The 13,212-nt window shown below is 36.6% G+C and overlaps 2 protein-coding genes and 1 long non-coding RNA gene across 3 annotated transcripts; all 3 read right to left on the bottom strand.

Annotated features, from left to right (window-relative positions):
• Positions 1-253: 253 nt before the first annotated feature.
• LOC110923146 (acyl-coenzyme A oxidase 3, peroxisomal) lies at positions 254-4,435 on the bottom strand. The gene is made up of 13 exons (XM_022167322.2): positions 3,797-4,435; positions 3,064-3,181; positions 2,874-2,981; positions 2,610-2,782; positions 2,377-2,476; positions 2,196-2,270; positions 1,983-2,113; positions 1,669-1,804; positions 1,455-1,574; positions 1,210-1,356; positions 1,026-1,130; positions 826-927; positions 254-746 (listed from the first exon to the last, which is right to left on the bottom strand). The coding sequence occupies exons 1-13, from the start codon at positions 4,255-4,257 to the stop codon at positions 504-506; spliced, it is 2,019 nt and encodes a 672-aa protein (XP_022023014.1). The 5' UTR covers positions 4,258-4,435; the 3' UTR covers positions 254-503.
• Positions 4,436-7,857: 3,422 nt separating this feature from the next.
• On the bottom strand, positions 7,858-9,178 carry LOC110925209 (putative nuclease HARBI1). The gene is made up of 3 exons (XM_022169176.1): positions 9,047-9,178; positions 8,696-8,978; positions 7,858-8,612 (listed from the first exon to the last, which is right to left on the bottom strand). The coding sequence occupies exons 1-3, from the start codon at positions 9,176-9,178 to the stop codon at positions 7,858-7,860; spliced, it is 1,170 nt and encodes a 389-aa protein (XP_022024868.1).
• Positions 9,179-9,785: 607 nt separating this feature from the next.
• Positions 9,786-12,911, bottom strand: LOC110922191. Its single transcript, XR_002582948.2, has 2 exons — positions 10,273-12,911; positions 9,786-10,193 (listed from the first exon to the last, which is right to left on the bottom strand). It is a non-coding gene; the product is annotated as an uncharacterized LOC110922191 (long non-coding RNA).
• Between the last annotated feature and the right edge of the window lie 301 nt (positions 12,912-13,212).

Here is a 13,212-nt window from a genome sequence, read left to right as displayed (position 1 = left end):
CCTAACACCACTAGACCAAAAAGACATCAGCTGTTACTAGATATAGATTTTATCAACATGTAAAGGAGTGAAAAAACCGAACTTCGACAGGATTGCAAGATAACATCGGGATGTCCTGTTCAGCCAAAAGAAACTCACCCGCATGGCCGCCAGCACCACTGCTAATCGGTTTCATCATATTACAAAATCTTCAGTAGTTGGTATGAATTTTCCGAAAATGAGTAATTAAGTTTTCTGGGAAGTTATATTTATGTTAACAGATAAAAGATTCATCCAGTATTGTAAGCATATAAAGAAACTGATTACACAACGCCTTCACAGGCTCAAGAATGTAATAAGACCCGGTTTACCATGCATATACAATAGGAAAATGATGAAAACCAAAAGGACACCAACAATAGAACAAGGAAGCTTGTTACTTGATTTTACAACATACTGATGATGACTCCTTATTTTATAAAGGTAACAGAAAACAAGGCGGTTAACCGGCTTTTATGTTGTCATTAAACCGAGGACCATGCATTGGCATCGACCCAATTGAAAGCGATCGGTGCCAAGAAAGCATCAGGGATTCCAAAAGAAGACACCAAAGAGAGTGCGTGTGGTCTTAGTTCACTGCACAGTTTCAGAACCTCTTTCCTAACCACCGCAGCATTGTCGGTTGATAAGTAACCGTACCTAAGAAACGATGCATCTTCTTCCAACACGATGGTTGTGTACATTGATCTCATTAAACCTAGTACGCTCTGCAACAATGTTTTATTAAATATAATTTTACACCATCCTCGTAATTTACTCTATAAATTAAAAGGAACAGAAGTTTACCTTCAAAGGACCTTCTGGTACGGTTGCTTCAACATCAAGGTATGTTTGTAGAATCAAACGATCCGAGAAGGCTCTGCCCAAATCCTCAGCAGTTTGATAAGTCTTGATGGCACAAAAACACGAAACACAGGATCAATATATACAACTTTATGTAACAACTAAAATTCGTTAAAACAAAAAAACTAATAACGAGGATTCACCACAGTAAATATATGCTCTTTGCTTTCTCCCTGAGATTGGTATTGTGAAACTTCTGTGACAAAACGATGTAATAGATCTCTCTCTCGAAGACAAAAGATGTCGGTCTGCAACCATATATACATTTTTAAATAACATTTTTGAATAATCAAAAATTAAAAGTATACAAAAACTTTTGACTATTACCTGAAATTGAGTGGTTCTGAGGGTAGAGCTTGTGAGATGAGTCGGGATAATAGGGGCGGGTTTATTCAAGTGTTCTAGTCCCAAACCTCTGATCGGTTTGTTCCGTTTCTTGGCTGCCAAAAACTCAGCCAGGAGTGCCTTACTAATCTGATTAACATATGTAAATCACGATTATATATTAATATAGATTATTATTATAATTAAAAAAGAAACTTATATTAATTATTGGTTTTTAATTATATTACCTGCTGCATCAGAACATTGTTGTCACCTTCAAAAGTCAATTGCACGTCATACTCGCTTTTTAGATGACCAACGTGATTTTCGGTTTTTATACCTTGCCCACCACATGCTTCTCGACATTCCTGACCGAAAATTAACAAAACTCTAAGTTAGGATCATATAAAATTTTGAAAAATCAGTAAGTAATTAAATAAATAGTTTATGAAGAATTACAACCTGTAGGGTTCGCATGCAATGCCAAGTTAGAACAGCCTTGAGTGCACTAGAAACGACATGAACGGTTTTGATTGATTCCGGCGTTCTCTTCACATATATCATTTTCAAATAGTTGGAAGCAAAACTCAGAGCATATCTGTCAAACAACAAAAAATACAAGGTCAGTAATAGGAGTGTCAATTGTGTCAGGTTGGCGAGTTGCATAGTTGAATTCAAGAGTAAAATATAATTTCATACAAAATTTTATTTTAAAACGTATATATTTGATACTTACGTCTTTGCATTATTTTAAAACGTATATATTTGATACTTACGTCTTTGCAAGAAGAGGTAATAAGCGCCTTTGATGACTAGGATAATCAAGCAGAAGAACTTCAGGTTCATTTGGTCTAATTGAAAAGGCCCGCCTTGATAAAGAGTACCTTATTGCAGTTGCTAAACCAATCTATATAGAATAAACAGCACAAATAATAACAATTATAGTTGGAACTAAAAACAAACACAAATAAATGTGTAGATTCTAGTACCTTAGTTGTGTTCATTGAACTTGCAGCGATAGTTACACGACCAGACGTCAAAGGAGCCAAAAAGGCTGCAAATCTCTGAAAACAAGTATCAAACACGAATTGAGTCAAAAATTAGCAAAAAATATTAATAATATGTTTTCTTTAAATTAAAAAAAATAAGGTTCTATATAAATTCACCAACCTGATCTGGATCTTTTATTGCACTCAGATATTGCCCATCTGGTGACACATCAGCAACTGAATTCAACAAGTTTTCTCTAGGTATCCTAAGATTGTCAAACCTGAAACACATGTAGACTCGAGATTAATACTAAACCCTGCCAAAACGGTCAGGTCGGGTCGGGTCGTGTGACGATTAAACTATCTGAAAAATAATATATACACTACATATGTATGGAATTTAATTATTCATACCAGATTCGACCATTGTCAACACCATTCAAACCAATTTTATGTCCACAATCAGCGATACGAATATTTGGACATACATTTCCATTTTCGTCCCTGATCTGGGCTATAAAAGCATGCACTCCTTGATTCACACCGCTGATTTCAAGTTGTGAGAAAACGACTGTATGTGTAGCATGCTGAAAACAATTTACAAAATTACGAATTACGAAAGCCATAATAAACTAAAAGACTATATATTAAATGGAGAGTGAAATAATGAAGTCTTACATTAGCTGCACCTCCAATCCAATACTTTTGAGCGGATTCACACGGAGTGTTGATGATAAATTCACCAGTGCTTGCATCGTATCTAGTGATCGTTTCAATGCCTCTAACCTGAAAAACAACTGACCCTTACTACATATTACGGCTATGTGACACCTTTAATTTGAAAAACCAACTGACCCTTACTACATACATTGCTGCCATGTCCTAACTCGGTCATTGCAAAGCAACCCTTGACTTCATAAGTCTCGGTTGGCTTATACCACTTATCATGATGACGTTTCGTGCCCATGAAACGGATCGCACCGCCCCTGAAATTATTATAAACAGTTATGTACATCAACTTTAACAGCTTATAAAGTTCATATGTCAACGAGTACTTATGAAGTTGGCTTGCAAATTTAGATCACTGACGGACCACTGGAGTATGGGAAAACCCCCCACCCAGGACCTATTGGTCCCAAAGTCTTATCCCGCGTGTTTGGGCTGACTCATTTAGATGGTTAACATCTTTGACACTAAAATAAATATGGGTCGTTTTCGATGTGTTTTGAATTCCGTAACCATCAACAGCCCAACATGGTTGACTATCATCCCTAACTTGAACACAACACATCAATTTCACTATTAATTCTTAAGGCATTCTAGTCATGGAGGAACATTCTAATACCACTTTGTCTAAAAAAATATCTACATCTGCAATTACTCTTTTCAGGCTTATTGTCTACCTATATTGACCCTAAAAACAACCATCAAAATCATTAAAGCAAAAACATACAAAAAAATCATATTTAACAAAAACCCATAAAAGTAAAACACAAATCACTCAATTTAAGCCCCAAAAAACAGAATTTAATCACTCTCAAATCAAATACAAATGATCTAAATTATTAAAATTAAAATTAAAACAAGGGTTTTAAACATACCATAAAAAGAAATGAACACCAAGCTTGATCCCAAGAGAATGATCAAAAACACTAACAGATTCAGCCTGAGCAAATCTCCACAAATCACCTTCAGGCCCTTTCCTATCAAACCACCCATCAAACGCCCCTTTTTCTCTCAAATAATCAATTCTTCTCATCGTCATCTCTCTCTGCTGCTCCATAGACTGGTTAAAATCGGGAGCAATAAACACTTTTCCCCCTCTTTCTCTGGGGCAAAACAGATTACTCTGTATCATCAAATTGAATATGTAATCGATATCCTCCACACTTTGACCGTCAAGAAGCTTACGAAGCGACGTCGTATCGAAGTTGGGTGATGGTTCGGAGAGTTCTGGTGGGGTGTAGCTGACACATGGGGCGGTGTTGAGGAGATCGGTGGTGGTTTGGTGGGTTTGAAGATGGCGGGTGAGGATTTGGGTCCTGAAATTGACTCGGTCCATTGATGGGTATGATGAAGATGATGATGAAGAAGATGAAGATGTTGGTAATGGGTTGAAAAGAATTTAGTGGTTTATATAGTTAAATATAATATAATGGGTTGTTATAGAAAAGACGAAAAGTCTGTCGTTGCGTATGGGTGTTGCAGAGATGGGGGTTGAACATGGGCACATACTTGGAGACTCGGTACTTTTTAATGGATAAGTATTTGAAGACGTAAACATGAGTATCCCTAAATTTTTACTTTTTTTAACGTAGAGGGTGGTGATCACTCATTATTCTATCATTTAGAGCACTTAACAATAAACTCTCACATCCTTCCATTTATCACGCATGAAATATATCACAGGAATTAAAATTCATGCGTTAAATTTGCTAGGTGGCGGTGGTTTGTTTGATTATTCCACGCGTAGAAACAAAGTATCACAGGGAGAGACTCCCCCACCCCGCCTGCCCTTATATTGATACCGGTACCTAGGGGTATGCAAAAAACCGAATTAACAAAACCATAACCGAATTAACCGACAAAACCGAACCAAATAAAAAACCGGTGGGACGGTTAATGGTTTTTCGAAAACCAGATGTAGCGGGTCGGTTATGGTTATCATTATTTCTATACCCATAATAACCGAACCGAACCAACATGTAATAAATCTTTATAGGATTTAGGACTTTTCACCAAATTTTTAATATTTGATATTTTTTGACTGAAGATTTTTAGTACTTATTGGTTGAATGTTTATTTGAATTAATTTTTTTTGAACAGTTTATTTGAATTAGTGGAATGTATTGTATCACTTTATTTGAATATTTGGGGTATTAATATTATAGATCATATGTATTTTTTAAGACTATGTAATATATTAATTTATACAAATATGCAATAACAATTTATTCCATGTTAAAAAAAATTAAGCTATTTTTAGCTAAGCTAAATACACGGTTAACGACCCATAACCGACCCGCTATAACCATTAAAACCGAATAACTATAACCACCATAACCTATCGGTTATGGTTATAGTTATCCAATAACCGACATTACGGTTATGGTTATGGTTTTTTGTCAAAACCGACTCAAACCGACCCATACACACCCCTACCGGTACCTAAAATTTTGATTCTTGAGATTGGTACTTTTAGTACCAGTTTCGAGTTTATCCTTAAGTTGAAGTAATGGGAAAATTATTGAGTTATCTATTTTGACTGAGTTGATTGACAAAATAGTTACGAAATTATTGATCAACTAGAGCAGGATATGTATTATTTGGCATAGCAGATTATTAATGAATTGCTACACCATCTCCTTCCTCATCTATCATGGTTGATATAGATTAAACTAGACCTAGTAAAACAAGCCCATCCATTCTATTTTGGGTTGATATAGATATTTTAAATTTTAAAATGGGTTAAAATGAGGCAAACAAAATTAGTCACTGGGTTAGGATGGGCTATGAAGCGGTGAATAAAAAAAAGAGTAGGTCAAAATGGGTATGACATAAAACCCAAACGGGTCAGGATGACTATGTGATAAAATCCCTAACTAATGCCACTTCACAAATCGCCGCCGAAGTACTCTCCCGTCGTTCTTCGTTTAAAAATAATAAAAATAATCAAAAAAACTCTAAAAATTAAAATATTCTAAAAAATAAAAAAAAAATCCAAAAAATCCAAAAAATTCTAAAAAATCTAAAAAATTCAAAAAATTCTAAAAAATCCAAAAAATTATAAAAAATCAAAAAAATATCTAAAAAATCTAAAAAATAAAAAAATTCTAAAAAATAAAAAAATCTAAATAAAAAATTCTAAAATATAAAAAAATAATAAAAAACCAAAAAATTCTAAAAAATCCAAAAAAAAATCTAAAAATCTTTTTTAGGATTTTTATGATTTTTTTATTTTTTAGAATTTTTTTGGTTTTTAGAATTTTTTATTTTTAGAGTTTTTTTTATTTTTTTAATTTTTTAGAATTTTTTGGAATTTTTAGAATGTTTTTGATTTTTTTATTTTTTAGAATATTTTGATTTTTTAGAATTTTTTTTTATTTTTTAGAATTTTTTATTTTTTGAAATTTTTTGATTTTTTATATTTTTATTATTTTTTATATTTTTTATATTTTTTTTTATTTTCTAGAATTTTTTTAATTTTTTAGAATTTTTTTGATTTTTTATAATTTTTTTAAAATTCCCATACTGACCTATACCCATTCTAACTCAAACCCATTACCCATCCAACCCTTTTTTTAAAATACCCATCCTGACCTATACCCATCCTAACCCAAACTCATCTTGACCCATTACCCAAACCCATCCAAATTGCCCACTTTCCCACCACTAGATTAAACCATGGCAACCATGGTCTCCTTTCCTTTTTCAATACTGTCTTTTCATTTTCACAAAAATAAATTAAAATAAGAGAATAGTGGTTTTGGTTATGACCACATGACGCTAATGTGAAAAGTCATGGTGATCATAAGGCTAGACGGTATGGGAAGCGTCCCCCATCCGTCCAGCCCCCGCGACCCCCAACCCCCCCCCCCCCCCCCGCGCGTGCGCGCGTCCTCGTCCTGAGCGTCGAGTTGAAGACGTTTGAGACGGTCCAGAAAAAGACAAAAAATGGCGGGGTTCGAGGCTTTTTGTGACCGTTTGAATAAAAAAATCAAAAATTCAAAAAAAGAATTATAGTAACTGCCATTGTTGAGGAGAGATTTAGAGCTTTTATAGCGACAGTAGGTGCAGGAAATTAGCAATAAACCCTAGGGGATGATGATGATATTTGCTATACCTTTTGTTTTACTGGGCCTTTTGGGCTGGGCTGGGTTGAATTAGTTTATATTAGTTTTAGTTTTGTGTAATATTTGGTTTATAATATTACATATTGGTTTTTAATATTTAGAGTTAATTGCCAAAATCGTCCCTGAGGTTTGGGCACGTTTGCCATTTTCGTTCAAAATGACACTTTTATACCAAATTGCCCCCAACGTTTGTAACTTTTTGCTATTTTCATCCTAACCACTAATTTATTTTATTTTTTCTGTTAAGTTGAGGATATTCGGATGAAACTGACAAATATAAAACCACAGGAACGATTTTGGCAATTTACTCAAACCCTTTTTAATTTCTTTTATTTAATTATTTTTGTTACATATATAATAAAAAAGAATATACATGGAGTTTTTAGAAAAAGAATTAATAGTTTTGTCATATAATTTTTATAAATTTTCATCCAAATCACTAACTCAGTTTATTTTTTCTGTTAGGCTAAAGGGTATGGGGAGGCTCATCCCCATGAGGATGGGCCACCACGTAGGCGCCACATCACCATCTCATGGAGGATGGGCCTCCATGCATTTTGAGGGGGGTGGAGGATGAGCCTACCCCACATATTTTTTAATTGTTTAATTCATTTTATTTGTTTAACTATTATAAAAACTATTCAACATTTAAATAAAAATAAGACATAAAGGAAGATAATAAAATCCATTACATAACATAAATAAAAATTACATAACCTAAAAAAAAAATTTACGCTACCTAAAATTTGTAAAAAAAATACTAGATTTAAAAAAAGACATAAAGGAAGATAATAAAATCCATTACATAACTACTCGTCTTCGTCACCGTCACTGTCCGCGACGTTAACGTTGTTCCAAATATGTTCTACCAAATCCTGTTGAAGGTTTGCATGCGTGAAGTCGTTGGTTAGCGATAACGAGTTTAAATCCTGTTGTGGCGGATCAACCGGGACAGTATTCCCGTAAGATGCATTCTCATCATACTCACAAATCGCCCGACCTTCGTCTTCAATAATCATGTTATGGAGCAAAATGCAAGCGTACATACAAAGGCGCAACCTCTTCGGTGTGAACGCACGTGCCGGTTGTTCAAGGACGGCCCATTTTTTTTGTATGACACCAAAAGCACGTTCGATGTCTTTTCTTGCAGCTTCTTGACGCTTGGTGAATTTTTTCCTTTTTTCGTCCTCAGGATATGGAATAGTCTTTACAATTGTAGACCAAGACGGATATATCCCGTCAGCAAGATAATACCCACGTCTATACTCAACCCCAGAAACTGTAAAACGGGTGTACGGACCGGTTCCATTAACGACATCGGTAAAGATCGCCGATTGGTATAACACGTTGAGGTCGTTGAGTGAACCAGGGAGACCAAAGAAAGAATGCCATATCCACAAAACTTGTGATGCCACGGCTTCAAGTATCAAGGTTGGATGGCCGTGATCACCTCGCGTATATTGGCCGCGCCACGCAGTCGGGCAGTTATGCCACGCCCAATGCATACAATCAATACTACCAAGCATTCCCGGAAACCCGTGCCGTGCTTCATGAGCTTGGTACACTGCTAAACATCATACGCGTTTGGTTTACGCAAATATTTTTTGCTATACAGTTTCACCACATTATGGCAAAACCGATACAAACATTCCCGCGTAGTTCTTGCTGACATTTGTAAGTACTCGTCCAAAGCGTCGGCCACTGTCCCGTACGCCAGTTGGCGAATGGCCGCAACACACTTTTGTAACGTGGTGAACCCTTCATAATTTCGAGCATCAGGTCGTTGCGTGAAAAACGGGTCTAGCCCCGCCAAATCATTAGCAATCCGTGTGAATAACCGGCGATTCATTCGGAACCTGCGTCTGAAAATCTCGTCATTGTAAAGTGGTTCATCCGAAAAATAATCATTCACCAATTTCTCGTGCGCCTCCTGTCGTAAAAAATATATAAATACGAGGAAATAAGGAATAAGGATAATTGAATTTTTTAATGATAAACCTTCGCAGTCTCTGTTAATCCGTATTCGTCTGGTAATAACGCTTTCAGACGAGACGTCTTCCTCTTCCTCTTCAATAAGAATCTGCCCCGCCCGTAGTACAGCGTTTGCGAAAAACATCTCCTCTTCCTCATTCGAAGACGAGGATCACCAAGAATTAGATGGCACTGTGGATGAAAAGATAATGTTTTTTATAAAAGTGGGGAGAAAATGGTATAAAAGTGAGAGGGTTTTGGGTTGAAAGTGGGGAAAATATGGTGAAAATGGGTGCGTTTTATAGAAAAATGGAATTTGTTTTTTAAATAATACATAGCCGTTACAACGACTTTTTTTTGAAAAAGTAGGCCCCTCCTCCCCGGCTATGGGGAGTCGCTTTTGCCGAGCCGAGCCCAGGAAAGTGGTGTGGAGGACCTGCGCCGGGCCTCAGCCGGCCCCAAAACTCAATTTGTAATAAAAGTTGACTAAATATACATTCTAGAAGCTCATAAACATGTCTTGTTGTCGATTTTATCGTCTTTCGTTCTTGAAATGTGTGCAATGGCTAACTAGTTGCATTTATTATTTGATATAACTAGATGAACCCCCGCCGCGTTGCGGCCAAGGCATACATATTAAGACGTAACGTCCACAAAAGTTAGATGGAAAGCCCCCCGCGTTGCAGCGGGGAATGTTAAATGGCATTAGACATTAACCATTATAACCTATGACATTCAAAACTTAAAAAACATCAATCAAGTTGAATTACAAAAACATACAGACGTGTTTCATAAGGAATCAAAATGAAAACAACATTACAGTATATAATGTTAATAATTTATGGTGATAAATTCAAACACATATAAATAAACATAAGTTATGAAATCCACAAAACTTAAATGACTCATATATAGCTTGTTCCATTTGGTGATCTTGATGACCGAGGCCAAGTCCCCCAACTATAAACCAGATTACCATTTTTTCTTTCTAACAATAATAAAACCATCTTTAAAGGTAGTAAAAAATGGAGATAAAAATAAAACCATCTTTATGGAGATTACCATTTTGGTCAGCCTTATCGTGGTGGCCCTTGGGATCACTTTCAGCTCCATTGCATTAATTTCCAAAAGCCTCTGAACTATGTTCTCTCCATAACTTCTAACTGGAAAAGGTCTTAACATGAAACATTATTTGACTAAGATCTCTGGGAAAAATATATTGTTTTAAGCGATAAAAGAGCCATGTTACCTACCTGGGGATTAGCAAGTTCCGAAATTCATAAGCAAGTTCCAACACCAAAATTCATAACCAGCACCAAAATTCATAACCAACACCAAAATTCTATACCTGTCAATCAATCAAGCTGGTAGATGCATGTATGTAGAAAAAAAAAAACTAAATTAGGTTATAATTTGTTATTTCGCTGAAATGCACCAATGTATTCCAATTCCACAATCACTCGACAAAGACCTATAGAAAAGCATACCTGGAAAGGTCGTGAAGTGTGCCCAAGATCATGTAATCACTAAGCAAAGTCAGTTACTAATTATTTTCGAAGCGGCTATTGTCTTTGTTATGAATAATGGTTGCATTGTTCAAGTTTCTTATGCTATTGGGGGCTAAACCACCAGTACTCTTTATGTTTGTGTAAGAAATGGATCACCAGAAAACATAACAGAATAATAAACACAAAGGGGCTTAGATATGGAAACAGTCAAAGAAAGAGGATAGATTTGCTATGGATGCACACTAACCGGTTTCCATGTGAAAGCAAAGTCGTTCACATGACCATCTCGGATGCCCTGCCAAGGCTAAAAAAATATATTTCTGCAAATTTAAACTTGTCGTATAATAAAACTAAAGTCAACCCAGCAACGGAAATAGTCAACATCAACATGTACAATAGTATCAGCAACAACATGTGAGGTTATATAGTACACGGTAACGGGACACGCGGCTTCCAAAGGAAAGCTTACAAAGAAAACAACACAGCTTACAACATTTATAAGCTTGAAACATTCCTGAAGTTAAACGTACCAGCCATATGTTCTCGAAAGGGCTCAGGCAAACATCATAGCCCATTTACCATCACAAACTTAAAAGCATCATAGCCACTTTTAAAGAACAACTTATATGCATAACCCATATGCTAACTGATTCTCGCAACAGAAAGCTCAGGTGACCATCATAGCCATTGAAGCATCCGATAAATAAAAATGGCAGGGACTCATACATACATGTGATACAATATCGAAGCCAACAATCACAATAGATCCAAAGCTTGATGCTCTTCCAAAAAAATCCACAAATTGAAGGGTAACGCCGATTGCCATGCGGAAAAAAACCCACATGACCATCACAGACACTTGGAAATCAAAGACAAGACATTCCACAAATTAGGCATGTTGTTTGTGCCATACTGCCATTACAATTTGATCGGTTATTATACCACTACATGGAAAATAAGCGAGCCATGGCAGCAGGTCCAACCTTAAGATCAGCTAGCTTTTCAAAGAAGGGTATGACTCTTAACGGGCTTTTGAGGTGACATTGAGATTATATAAGCACCAAAGTCGTCTGACGGCACCAAAGAGATTATATAAGCACCAAAGTTGCTTGATGCCAGTTCAGGTATGATCTGAAACACAGCGCGCTAAACCGCAAAACACATAAACGTGCTCTCAAAACACATTATTCACCTTCAAAATAGCAAATGGATTCATAGTTCTAAACGACCGCGAATACACAAAAGCTTGATCTTTTTGAGATGACTGATGGTCCACACCTAATGTGTATTTCGAATAGGCAAACTGAATAGCATGTTATTCATCATTCTTATAGCCTTTGCTAATATTTTTTGTAGTAAGCATCCAACCCACTGATTTTTCGATTAATTCAAGCCGAACCAAGGGGCCAAAATCATCCAAACTTGAATGTAGCGAGAAATGAATACGAATCTATTCAGACATAATAATTTCAAACTTCAATTGGTTGGGGGTGTAATTATATAATCTTTTAAAAGAAGGAAGGAAGGTTCTACAATGGTACACTCATATATAACAAAATTTGAAGGAGGTATAACTTTGAACAAACCATGGACTGACACGATTGTTTGCTTAATGAAACATGACTCGTAACTCCATGCAGGCTAGGCTCAATTTCATTTATTAAATTGAGAAACATCAATGAGTCATAAGATTTAACTCAACCGAAAGTTTTTTCTGAGACAAAACATCAAACAGTTGGTGTGCACCTGTCCCTAATCACACACGGTCATAGCCGGAGGTGAAGCGAGGAAAATGAAGCAGCAGCGACGTCATTGGAGGTAAGTTTGTAGGTGGAAGCTGGTGGCTGCAACGGTGGAGAAACAGAGAGAGTGAGAGAATGAGCACCTGCCTGGCACTGTAGCTACTCTGACGTTGCGGTTGTTCAAGATCACCTTCAAGTTTCCAATTCTGTGTCTAGATCATCCGATGAGAGACACTAGTACCCTCGACGGAATCCTAGAAGCCACAGCCGTCACGGTCGCCGTCAACCACCACCATGGGCGGCCGGTCGGAGACCTGGCCGGTTTTTCCATGACCGCCGCTCCTCTCTCTCTATCCATCGCTGCTCTATCTCTCTCTCTTACTACGAAAGAAAATGAAAAATGGGAAGCGAAACCCTTAACCACCACCGCCTTCTACCGTTTGCCGCGTCAAAACCAGCCGACCATCACCACCGCCAAGAGCGTGGCCAGCTGGAGACGATGGGTCTGCTCTCTCTGAAGCTCTAATCTGTCTCTGTCTCTATCTCTTACTCCTCTCTCTAAACCCTCTTCTTCTGTGTTGATATAGCAAAAGAGAAGAAGGTGACATGTTTGGTATGAAAGCCCAAAAATGCTCCTCGTGTTACTGTTCAAAGACTTTGTTACTGTTCAAAGACTTCAATTGTTAATATATAGGAGAATGTTCATTTTTGTTATTTCACTAGATGTTGCACCGCCCGCGTTACGGAGCAATAGTCGAATAATTCTTAACCAATTAAAAAAAAGTATCACATTTTTGCTAGAAAAAAAAGTAGAAAGAGTGTTAGTCAGCTCCTTAACACGACTTTTAGCTGGGGGCAAAGTCATATTTTTATTTTTACTTGAGGGAAAAATCAAAACGCGGCCCGCGTTGCGGGGCGCTAAACCAAATATTTCTTAGTTTAA

Source organism: Helianthus annuus, chromosome 17, assembly GCF_002127325.2.
Source record: "Helianthus annuus cultivar XRQ/B chromosome 17, HanXRQr2.0-SUNRISE, whole genome shotgun sequence".
Classification (NCBI taxonomy): domain Eukaryota; kingdom Viridiplantae; phylum Streptophyta; class Magnoliopsida; order Asterales; family Asteraceae; genus Helianthus; species Helianthus annuus.
Note: the sequence above shows the minus strand (reverse complement) of the source record. Positions and strands in the feature narration are given on the sequence as shown.